Here is a 12,582-nt window from a genome sequence, read left to right as displayed (position 1 = left end):
TTTGAAATGTTGGTTTGTTTTCATCCATAATGGCAAAACTCTTGGACAGTTGTGGTGAAAGAAGAAAGAGCCCAATGAAATAATTGACATAAATTAGCCTAGACTAGAGCTCTACATACAAAAGATTCATCACACATCTCACCTACCTACACTATCTGAAAACAAATGTTACAACACAACACACAAACCTCTTCTCTTCTCTTCTCCTCTTCTCTTCACTTCCCTCCCTTCACTGAGATTTGATTCGATCGAGACTCTCCGATACCGTTCTCATTCTCGGGCGCAGCTCAGGATCAAGCTCTGTGCAATTCAACGCAATGTGAAATGTCGAAAGTACTTGTTTCTTCGCATAAATCTCAGGCACAAGTGCAGGGTCTATAACCTCGGTCAAGGGCCGCTCTTCTTGAAATGCCTTTCTAACGAAACACTCCAACCCCTTCCCCTCATTTTCCGATCCTGCATCCGCCAATCTACCACTCAGAAGTTCCAGAAGCACGATGCCAAACGAATAAACGTCGCATTTCTGTGTGTACTTCCCTCCAAACTCCCAAACCTCGGGTGCCATGTACATTGCCAAGGGAGTTGAAATGCTTGGCCCCATGATTGAGCTTATTATATTCTGGTTTGAGCTCAACTTCTTAGAGGAGGTTGCAGTGAACTTAGGTGCTCCTTGGCCGAGTCGACCGAGTCCAAAACCTGAAATATAAGGCTCGAAATCTTCGTCGAGAAGGATCTTCGTTGATTTTATGTTTCCATGTACATATTTACGACCACCAAATTCATGAATGTATGCCAAACCCCTTGCAGCTCCTTGGGCAATTTTTAACCTTGCAGACCATGGCAGAGGTGACCAAGAACTAGAGGGATTTCCTGCAATAAACGTCACCAGAGATCATCATTGCTACCGGAAAAAAGAAAAACGAGTCGATAAGTTACACTGACATTCTTACATTAGATTAGAAACCCTAAATGATATCATAAACAAAAGGATAGATCTCAAGAACTTTTCACATTCTGCACAAGAACAAAATATGCAAAGTAAAAGTCCAAAACAGTGTCACAAGAGATGAAAACAGAGAGTAAATGTGAGTGCAAATGGTTACTGCATCACAAACCATGAACAATGCTTTCTAAAATAAATCAACTTTTAAGTTAAATAACATTCTAGTACTTATACTTTAAATTTTATTCAATTCTAGTCCATAATCTTTAAATTTAGTCCACTATTTATTTATTGTTTAGTTTTAGTCCATCAACTTTCAACGTCAGATTCCACCTACATATGTGGTCTATCCTATTAGTTTAGGTCTGTCATTAATGAGATTTCACATAGGGAAGTGAACAAAGAGGGCCACAGAAAATTCAAAGTGCTGCAGTGCAGGGTTCAAAATAGTGGGAAGATAAAATTCCAATAAAAGACAAATAATTATAAGCATTTAACTATAGGGAATAGTGCCATTCCGTGAGGGAGCAAAGACGCCCAGAAATTTAAAATTCCAACTTATTTCACAACCAACCAAAGTAAACAAATTACAACTCATTCAATTCAAGTTTCTAATAAAATTTTCAAATTCTCGATTTTTATGTATCTTTTAATTTTTAAATTTGTCACATACATTTTTAACCTACTCCATATTTTTTACCATTTACAAACTTTTAGATATATAATTGAATGTTTAATATCTTGTTAGACCCAATATTCAATTATATGTTTAAATAAATTTGTTAACTTTAAAAAAAAATCAAATATGTCATTCAATTATTAAACACAAAATTGAAAATTCAAAGATTTATTTAATTTTTTTTATATTTTTTAAAATTCATAAATCGATTAAACACAAAATTGAAGTTATAAAATCTATTAGACATAAACATTAAACTTCAAATATTCAAATTGTAATTTAACCAAAATTATACAAGTGGTCATGAAAAATTTCCCAATAGTGATATGTAATTATTATAATTTCTTAAGACCAAAAGGTGGATAATCCCAAAAGCAAGAATAATGCAGGGTTATTATGCAACAGAACTATGTGCAAAGATAACTTGTGCTATTTGTCCTATATTATTAAAGCTTATAAAAAAAAAATTACACAACACTTGGAGAGCTTCATCTCTTAGCCATGCTTTTCTTTTGTAAGTATGTAGTCAACCTTTTATGTAGTTAAACTGATTCCACAATATAATTCAATTTCCTAGATATAAAGCATGGTCCACCACTTTTTCAATGATGAGAAAGGAGTTTTATTTTCTAACCTTTTCTTGAGTTTTATATCCATAAATATCTGATCCAGGTCGTTTCGTAGAAAATTAATTCTTAGTTAGATGACCATCTTGATTTGAACCATTGACTTTTTAGTCATTTATTGAGACTATGTGTCATTTTCACCACTAGACCAAACCATAATGATTTTCATTAGTGTCATTATTATACGACTCTTTTTTAAACTTCATTGTACAAATTTTTATGTAATACAAAGTTAAAATATAGTCCAAACTAGATAAGTTAATTCACTTTCTTTCTTTTTTTTAATGATTTGTGTCAGAGGTTGGATCATCCATTCCAATCACATGGAACAATTGTCTAACAGTGTAACATTTATCAGCTAGAAACTGTCTAAAATATTTAATATTCTAAGAATCTAGTTTAACTTTTAAAAGTAATGTTATCACTTTGACCAATGGGTCAATTAATGAGAACTACCTCTGGTATAAATCCTTAAATATTATTAGATTTGTATTAGGTAAATAAAAAATTTCACCTCAAACTAAAACCGAAATCCATTATTAACCCTTTGGCTTTTCAAAGTTTCAAACATACCCTTCAAATTTCTTATTATTTCAAAACTACCATAAAACTAGTTAAATAGAAATATATAATTTAAGAACAAAAATCAAAACTCAATATTGTTTGAAGAAAATATAGCATCCTTATATATAGTTTACCATCATTACTTGAATCATATTAGAGGATGATTTAAAAAGCAAAAAAAAAAAAAAAAAAAAAAAAAAAAAAAAAATACAAATTACAAAAACCACCTCTAAAATATGATGGTAGTTGCTTGTAATTATACCCTTAAACTTTCAAATTTAAAAGGTGAACCCTCAACCTTATCCAAATGTTGAAATTGGACCCTTAGAATTATTGTATAAATTGTAATAAGTGTATAAGTTATTCAATTTTTATTTTTTGTGGGTTCAATTTTTACAATTATTATATGTTTGAGAGCCCACTTTTAACACTTTTAGAAGTTTAGAGGCCCAATTGTTATTGAAAGTTTAAGGATAAAATTACAATTATCATCATATTTTAAGGATGGTTTTTGCAATTTTTCCAAAATAAAACATAAATTTAAGTCAAATATGTCCACAAGTTTTAAAAAAACGATTATTTCAATAATTCCTATGATATTTTTAGGTTAAATTACAAATTTCATCCCTATTATAGAGAAAATTAGAATTTAGTCCATGTCATTTGATAAAAGTCTCATGAATAATCCTATGGTAGGGATTACTTATTAGAATTTTATCAGTGACATTTGATAAATAATCCTATGGTAGGGATTACTTATTAGAATTTTATCAAACCACTGATGCTATTTATATGATTTTCTCACATCCTAGGAGCTAAAGTATAATTTTTAAAACGGGACCAAATTTACCATTTTTAAAAGATGCAATTTTTTAAAAATTAAACCAACATATTGTAACTAAACTCGTGATTGAGGGAAAGTTGATTAACCAAACGTATAATTAAAGCAAAAAAGGAAGTAAAAATTTAGAGTAAATTTACCATGTAGGGCAGTGTGCAAGCTTCCATTCTTGATGAAATCAGTGACGAGCAATTTCTCATCAGTTGCATAGTAATAAGCTCTCAACCGTACGATGTTGGGATGATGAACCCTACCAACGGCCTCGATCTCATTCTCAAAATCCTTCAACGTCAACGTGGCATCACCGTCATTAAGTCTCCTTACAGCTACAGTACTCGCGCCCGCACTAGATCCCCGCCCCGCCACTACCTTATACACTATCCCACTCCTACTCTTCCCCACCACGTAAGCTGATGCCCTCAACAAATCCTCTAATTCCAAATTCATCCCTTCATCCATCACCACGAATTTACCATCTTGCCCTTCCATTTCCCCACAACTTTCCCCTTCCGGACTCCCCTTTCCCGTTTTGCCCTCCTCTGGCCTCCCCACTACCGCCTTCCTCCGGAACCACCACACCGTCAGCGACACCGCCCCCACCACTGCGAATATCGACGACACCACTGCCACTGCCGCCGACCCAGCCACGCCGCCGCCACTACTCTCTCTCCGGCCGCCGTAGCCCGGGAAGTTCGCGTTCAGTGACTTGGGATTCTGCGGATTCTCAGGAAAGACGTTCGGGTTATGCGCTTCCGGACATGGCATTTGTAACGGAAACCCACATAGACTCGGGTTGTCGGAGAACGCCGTCGGGCCTTGATTCAACAGCGAACCCACTTGAGGGATTTTTCCGGTGAGATTGTTGTGACGGACGTCGAGATTCACGATCAGCGGGAGGTTACCGAAGGAAGGCGGAACCTCGCCGGAGAATCGATTGTAGGACAAATTGAGAGTTCCGACGAGTTCGGTTAGGTCAGTGAGGCGATTAGGGAGAGAACCATTGAGGGAATTTGAGGATAAATCGAGATGCCGAAGCTTCTTGAGATCGCCGATTTGATCGGAAAGCGACCCAGATAGGGAGTTGTGGGAAAGGTCTAGAACGACGAGACTTGTAGCGTTGTAGAGATGGGAAGGAATGGGTTTAGAGAAATTGTTGAAGGCGAGAGTGAGGCGGCGGAGGGAATCGAGGAGGCCGAGTTCGGAAGGGATGTAGCCGGTGAGGCCTTTGTTGGGGAGAGAGCGCTGAGTGACTCGGTCGCGAGTGCAGACGATTCCGGGCCAGTGACATGGGGTGGAATCGAACTCGGACCAGGACTCGAGAATGTGAGATGGGTCGGATTCAATGGCGGCCTTGAGGGCGAGGAGGGAGAGGCCATCGGAGTTGAGAGAGGAAGTGGAAGAAAGGAAGAAGTAGAAGAAGAAGGTGAGAAGGAAGGAGGGCAATGGGGGCATTTTGGGGGTTGGAGATTGGGGATTAGATGAGGGGTTTGGAATCCGCCATTGTTGAGGAGCTTGAGAGTTGCAGAAGAGTTAGTTAGAGAAGAGGGAATTTGAATTTGGAAGAGGGAGAGATTCTTGAGGAATGAATGGGGTTTTGAAAATTGGATGGGTAGTGAGTGAAGGCTTAGAAGAAGAAGAAGAAGAAGAAGTGTAGAACCCACTACTCCCAATAAAGTGAAAATAAAAAAGGGTTGTTTATTGTCATTCATTTCTCTCCGTGGCTCGTCAAATTCAAAATGCCTCATCTTATTTGTATATATATTTTTTTACCATGTTTGGAGAAATGTATATCTGTATTTTTCTTAATTCTTGAGCTTTTATGGAAAAAAGTATTTTTCAAAAAAAACAAAAAAACAAAAATCAATTTCATTTAAACACCGACCGTTTAGATGTAGATAGTGTTTTATGGGTATAGAATATCTGGAATTTGAATATCTAGATTTTAAATATATAATTAATGTCTATATTTGGATGTTGAGGATAATTAATGTTGAAAGTTAAATATTTGAGTTCAATTCGATTTGTATACAAAAACTAAAAGTAAATAGTTACTCAGTTAATATTAATTAATTTATTGTTATGTTAATTAATTATCTAATTCATAAAATAAAAAATTAATACAATTTTTAATTAAACATAATTTAATTAATTATAATATTGATAATTAAGAATAATAATTTCTATAAATAGTTAAGATAGGATAAAATATTAATGACAAAGATGTTAGTTGAAATTTATTAAGTTTAAATAATATATTTTTAATAATTAATTAAAATTGATAGTAATGAATACTTGATATTAATTTATTAATTAATTAAGCTATATTTTTACTGTCCATCTTCTAGACATAAAAATCTTACACTTATGTAGGGTATTAAATACCTGTCTGAAACCACATGGAAAACATGTGAAACAAACGGGGCCTTAGAGAAAGAAAAAAAAAGGGGTCTTACAGAAAAAACTATTAAAAAAAATACTCGATTGGTTAAAAAATTTTCAAACAAATTTTTATGTATACATTTGTTTGGTTTTCTACATGTTCAAATGACTTTTATCAATGTTAAATTACACTAAAGGATGATTATTAAACACTATAAAATAAAAATTCAAATTTATATTTAAAAATATATTCATTGGTCGAGCTTTTTTGTTCTTGTAACATAGGATCGATATAATTTGCCATACGAGTTGGTCTTAGAGATAATCAATGTAATTGGTCACTAGAGGTTGTTGTTGTTGGAGTTGACAGTCGAAGTTGGTTGTCTGAGATGACAGTCGATGATGGTCACTAGAGTTGAACGTTGGAGTTGGCTACTATGGTGGTCATCGAAGGTAGTTTGTCGCCAAAGATTGTTTTCGAAAGTCTTTCCGAAGTAGATTGTCAGCATTGATTATAATCGAATTGGTCATTGAAGGTGGCTAATGAAAGGCAGAGTAGTCAATGGCAACCAAGGTGCAAGTGAGGTAGAGGATTAGTGAGGACATTTCGGTAAGTTTATATATTAAACAAATTAGAGATTGACCATTAAACACTCAAAATTCATTATTCTAAAAGTTGATTTCAAGTACTTATCTCAAATAAACTTATCTCATAAATTCATTTTTTAATAGTTATTTTGAGTAGTCGCCACACACTCTAACTTGAATTGGGTTGAGGTAGTAATTTGGCCACAAAGTTTAAATATTGGTGGAGCTGAGTTGGTTATTTTTACTGATTCACCTCAACTTACTCCAACTCTCCTTCTCTCCAATGTTCTCAATGGCTCCATCTGTCAGTCATCGTCGGCAACTACTGCTGCCAAACTTCGATAACCTACTCCAGTGACCAATTCTGAGGACCACCTCTGTGCGGCCAATTTCGGCAATCAACGTCGAACTCTAGCAACCAGTTCTGATGATCAACTCAGGTGACAACCAACTTTGATGACCAACATCGACATTCACCTCAGGCGACCAACTTCGATGAAGGTCACCTCTGACACCAATATCCATATTCATTGTTGGCGACTACCACTGCTACAGTCTAACAACCACCTCCGATGATCAACTCAGGTAACAACCACCTTTGATAACTAACACCGACATTCACCTCAAGTGACCAACTCCAATGAAGGTCACCTATATCACCAACACCCATATTCATTATTGGTAATTATCACTACCACAGTCTAGCTACCAACTCCAAGGACTACCTTCACGCAGCCAACTCCGACAATCAACTCCAAGCTCAAGCAACCACCTCTAATGACTAACTTCGGTGACAACCACCTTTGACAACCAACACCGATATTCACCTCAGGAGACCAACTTCGACAAAGGGCACTCTGATGACTAACACCGACATTCATCATCATCAACTACCACTGCCACACTGTGAACAACATACTCTAACTGTTGGGGGTTGATCCCCTAAATCTCGTAAGATCTTGTAGTTTGTAAACACTGTATGAACAAGCTCTTTGTGATGTATAATATGAGATATTTTATTCACTTCAGTCTATGAAATATGAGATATTTTATTTGTATTAACCACAAACCAATAAACTAAGATCCCTGGTTATCGTTGTAACTTTAGCATGTATGTAGAGACATACAAGTGGATCGTGCTTTAAGTGATAACCTAAATGGTCTGTAGTATATGGATAAAGGAGGGAAACCTTATCCTGGTGAAGCTACGAGTGTGGCCTGCTTTGTAGATGTTACAAGTGTTGTAAAGTACTACAAATGGTCTAATCCTGACCATTCATGTATTAGACATGCGAGCGAGAATGCTCTATACAAAGGAGTTTGTATAAGGCCAGACCACGAAATATTTAGTCTCGTTATATAATGCCTTTCATGACAGAGACTTTCATTTCACTAGGATGACCATAGGTAACATGACCTTAATCCTGAGTGAGTTGTGAACTCCTGCTTATGAGGGCGATCCTTTGATTTGCATGGGTGCGAGTGGCTAGATCGCCGACTCAAACCTACCACTTTGGGGACTTGTCTAATTGAGGAGCTAGGAACTCAGCTACACAAGACAGAATTCACTTCTTCCTCGAAGTAGGGGTAAGTAGATAAATTGCTCCCTCAAGGGCTGATTCCAAGACTTGAACAATGTGGTGCCATACCTTATCATGGCCCAAGAAGGGTTTACTTAAAGTGGGACTATGATGTATTGTTCATTTGATGGATCAGTGGTACTTAAGGAGTTAGATGTAACTATTGGGGAAAAATGATAAATTGGCCTAGCTGTACTTACGAGCAATTTGTGAAGGATCATCGTATTGTTGATTGGTTATATCCGATGGACATAGAAATATATCTGTAGTGCAAAGAGTGCAGTTGTCAGTCTTTAGTGGAATGTTCGAGAGTTAACGGATGGTGGATATCGTGATTAAAGAGTTAGTCAGTTATTCACACACCGTTGGAGCTTCAAGCTACAGGTCCATAAAGTCCCCTTGGTAGCTCAATGGATTCATGTTGAGAATCAGTTTTTTGGGTTAGTTTGAAGTGTTCAAATTAATAAGAGGGAATTTGATTATATATGATATAATTAAATTGATTCAATTATATGTGATATAATTGATTTGATGTATTAGATACATTAATTGGAGGAATTAATATAAATATGATTTATATAAAATGCCATAAAGGAGAAAAGTTTATATATTACATATGATGTGATATTAAAACTATAGGTTATAAATATAAAATGATAAATTAGTTATTATATTTATTTATAACAAATTAATTATAAAATAATTGATTATCTTTTTCTCTAATAACGAACTTAGTGGAAAGTTTTAATAAGTTTTTTTTTTTTTTTTTTTTATAACTGATGGATAAAATGAAAATCATTTTCATTTTTTTATTATCCAACATGCAAGAAGCAAAATTTACACGATAGCTTTGAGAGAGTAAACGATCGATCGAGTATTCTATAAGATAGTCACTCGCTACTAAATGATCGAGTACCCAAGTCTATGCGATAGACTTCTTCATTCTCCCACTTTTTCGATCGTCTACTTGATCGTCAAGTTCCTCCTTCCCTCTACCAAATCCATACAGAGACCACACCTCCTGGATTCTCACACCGAGAATACCAAGGTAGCCTCGTGGTAGTATCAAGTTTGCATTCGAGGGTCGAGTATCGAGTTTAACTCGATTGTGATCGAGTATTTACCACTTCGTGCTATTTGCTGGATTTGTTCGTGTTGCGTTCATGCTGTTGAACGTTTTGCTGATTGATCGAGGGAATACTAGAAGAAAATTTCTTCAAAGGTATGTTCACTCGATCCCTTTTGTGTTTATTCGTTTGAAGCATGCTGTAACTTAGACTTGATGTATAACTATTCTGTTAGTCTGTAAATATTCATGTTCTTTCACAATGGGGTTTGGAATGATCTGCTTCCACTCATTGATTCTCTATGTTTAGAGTTCCTTCACTAACGACCAACTCTGACGACCACCTTTGCACAACCAACTCTGACGATCAACTACAAGCTCTAGCAACCACCTCCGATGATCATCTTCGATGATAATGAACATCAATATTTCCCTCAGGCGTCCGACTCTGGTGAAGACCAACTCCAATGATCGACTTTAGTGACGACCTTCTTTGTGCAGCCAACCCTAACGATCACCTCATGGTTCGTCTCCAACGACTAACTCTAGCGACCAACTTGACTGATCATATATTAAAATTAAAAACAAAAACAAAAACTCGGCTAGCGTAAATGTTTTTAACAAAAAAAATTAAAGTAATTAATTTATAGTTTTTAATGGTCATCTTTTACAGTAATTTGACATTAGAAGATTGTGTGAGGATGATTAGATCATCTTTTAAATCTACTTGTCACAGATATCCAAAAGATGACGTCTTCTTAATAGTCTCACCACACTCTAGGAAGAGTTATTATTTACATCTACTTGATATAATTGTGTAGCTTGAATATCTTAATGACCAATTTTTTTTTTTTTGTCTGCATGAAACCAACTCATTATTTACCATGTTTATACGTATCTATACATGTGTATGTGTATGTGTATATGCATGTGTTTGTGTTTGTATCAAGCATGAAAAAAACTGTGATATATTGACGATATATTGGCAAATATATATGTCTAATAGAGATATTGGGGGATAAGATCTTTTTTCTTGAGCAATATATCATATATACCGACAATATATTTTCGATATATCTTTTCGGGCTAATATCTTTTGCAGCTCAGCAAAATCGTGGATTTTGTGGATATATCACAAATATTTTGTAGATCTATCGTGGATATTCTGCCTACATGTCATCTGATTATCTTTATAGATCGTGTTTTTTTTTTCTAATATGAAGTTTTTTCAATGTGCTACATGTTTCAATTTTCAATAATAAACTTTCATTTTTAGAGATATTGAATGTGAAAAAATACCACAAAAAAAGATTTCAACCGTAGTCATAAAGTTGGTGGGCCAGGAATTAGCCTTTCAATGGAAAATCTAAATTCATGCATGCCACACAAGAATCCAACCATGGTCATAGAGCTGGTGGACTAGGAATTAGAGCAATAGGAAAACTTTTCATTCGTAGAAGATCCACACACGAGATGTTCAAATTGATGCTAATTTGTTTCATGTATGGAGAGAATGAGTTTGGACAGTCAATATGGATATGGTTTGATATGTTTATAAAATAGCAGTTATGGCTATTCTCATAGTAACTATAGTCATTCAAGTGATTATGGTTCATATGGTTAGAGTGATGAGTTTAATATAATGATCTATACATAGGGACCGTAATTTCTTATAAAAGTGATGAAGACTCAAACTTAGGGTCTCTATACTATCTACATTCTTTAGAATATCGTCATTTAAATGAAACATAGTTTGATCTAAAATATCCTCCTATTGGTGGTATCGGAATTGACGCTGAGGCTCATTGATGACACACTTCTAATTATGTTAGAAAATTTGAACATACAATGATTCAGAGTAATATAGTCATTGTTAGGTTTTATGCCCTAAAACTTGTAGATAGTAAATGTTATTAATTGATCGTCATCAATAAAGAGTTATAGATGTTAATTCAATAAATGTTATTGTGTTGTTTTCTATTTTGTCTTAATAACCCTAAATTGAATAAAATAACATCCAAGGCTGTCTTATGAGTCTTGAACTTTATGTGGAGACATACAGGGATCAATGTTCAAGATACAACTTAAATGATCTATAGTATAGGGTTAAGGCTGAGTATCTTATCCTGGTGACACTATGGATACGACCCACTTTGTATTTGATACAAACGTAATGATCCAACACATTCGTCTAGGTGACAGAAGAGTAGAGGTATCTTATGCAATGAGTTTGCATAAGATCGGACTATGAAATAGTAACCACCAGATGTAACACCGTTAACTAGTTAGGTTCCTATTTCAATAGGATGACCTAGGTGATTTAGTCTTAATCTTGAGTATATTATGAATTTCTATTCACGAGGGATTATCCTTCGATTTTTATGGGTGAGGGTGGCCTGTTTTCCGACTCAATATGCCTACCATTTTAGGGACAAGCCTAAGTGGGGAGTTAGAAACACAATAATACAAGATGAAATTTACTCATTTATGTCTTCAAGGTAAGCAGATGAGTGTTCCTTTAATTGGTGTTTTTGGGACTTGAACAAAGAGCTCTACCCTCTTATTGGCCCAAGAGAGGTTTTTGTTTATTAATTGGACCATAAACAGGTTGTTCATTAGAGAAGAGTTGGTACTTAAGAAGTCAGAGGTAACCCAAGAGTAACACGGTAATTTGACCCAGTTGGAGTTACAAACACTCGTGAAGGACTAACTTGCTGTTATTGGTCTATCTCCGTGGACACAGAAATATATCTATAGTGAGAAGAGTATAGTTGTGGGTCTTTAGTGAAGTGTACCCACAATTAACGAATATTGATTAATTTGGTTCATGGGTTTAGCTAATTAATCTCATATAGTTGGAGATTCGGATCTACAAGTCCACGAGATCTCCTTTTTAACTCACTAAAAGATATTAAAGATGGATTATTTGAATTGTTCAAATAAATTTAAGGAAATTATATATTAATATGATCAATATGTAATTGATTATGGATGTGATCTATAATTCAAATTAAGTTGAAATGAAACATTTGAATGAGATTCAGATAATTAATTCAAGTGAATTAGATTCATAAAGAATTAGTTATTAATAGAGAGATGTTGCACATATACATATGATGTTTATGATAATTGTATATATATATATATATAAATAATTGGATTTAATGTATAAATAGTTATTTAGTTAATGTGCTAATTAATGAAGTAAGGGTTATTTAATTAATTGTGTATATGGGAAAATTGGAAAAAGACTAGGAGAAGGGGCTGACCCTCCTTTATATAAAGTCTTCCTTATGGCCCTTTTGGGTACACACAG

General features: G+C 34.8%; 1 protein-coding gene across 1 annotated transcript; it reads right to left on the bottom strand.

The window, feature by feature from the left end:
- LOC120071846 (receptor protein kinase-like protein ZAR1) lies at window positions 1-5,398 on the bottom strand. The gene is made up of 2 exons (XM_039024239.2): window positions 3,794-5,398; window positions 1-870 (listed from the first exon to the last, which is right to left on the bottom strand). The coding sequence occupies exons 1-2, from the start codon at window positions 5,103-5,105 to the stop codon at window positions 230-232; spliced, it is 1,953 nt and encodes a 650-aa protein (XP_038880167.2). The 5' UTR covers window positions 5,106-5,398; the 3' UTR covers window positions 1-229.
- Window positions 5,399-12,582: the final 7,184 nt, after the last annotated feature.

Source organism: Benincasa hispida, chromosome 2, assembly GCF_027475165.1.
Source record: "Benincasa hispida cultivar pf3 chromosome 2, pf3_genome.v1.1, whole genome shotgun sequence".
Taxonomy (NCBI): Eukaryota; Viridiplantae; Streptophyta; class Magnoliopsida; order Cucurbitales; family Cucurbitaceae; genus Benincasa; species Benincasa hispida.
The sequence above is the reverse complement of the archived record's forward strand: the minus strand, read 5'-3'. Positions and strand labels throughout refer to the sequence as shown.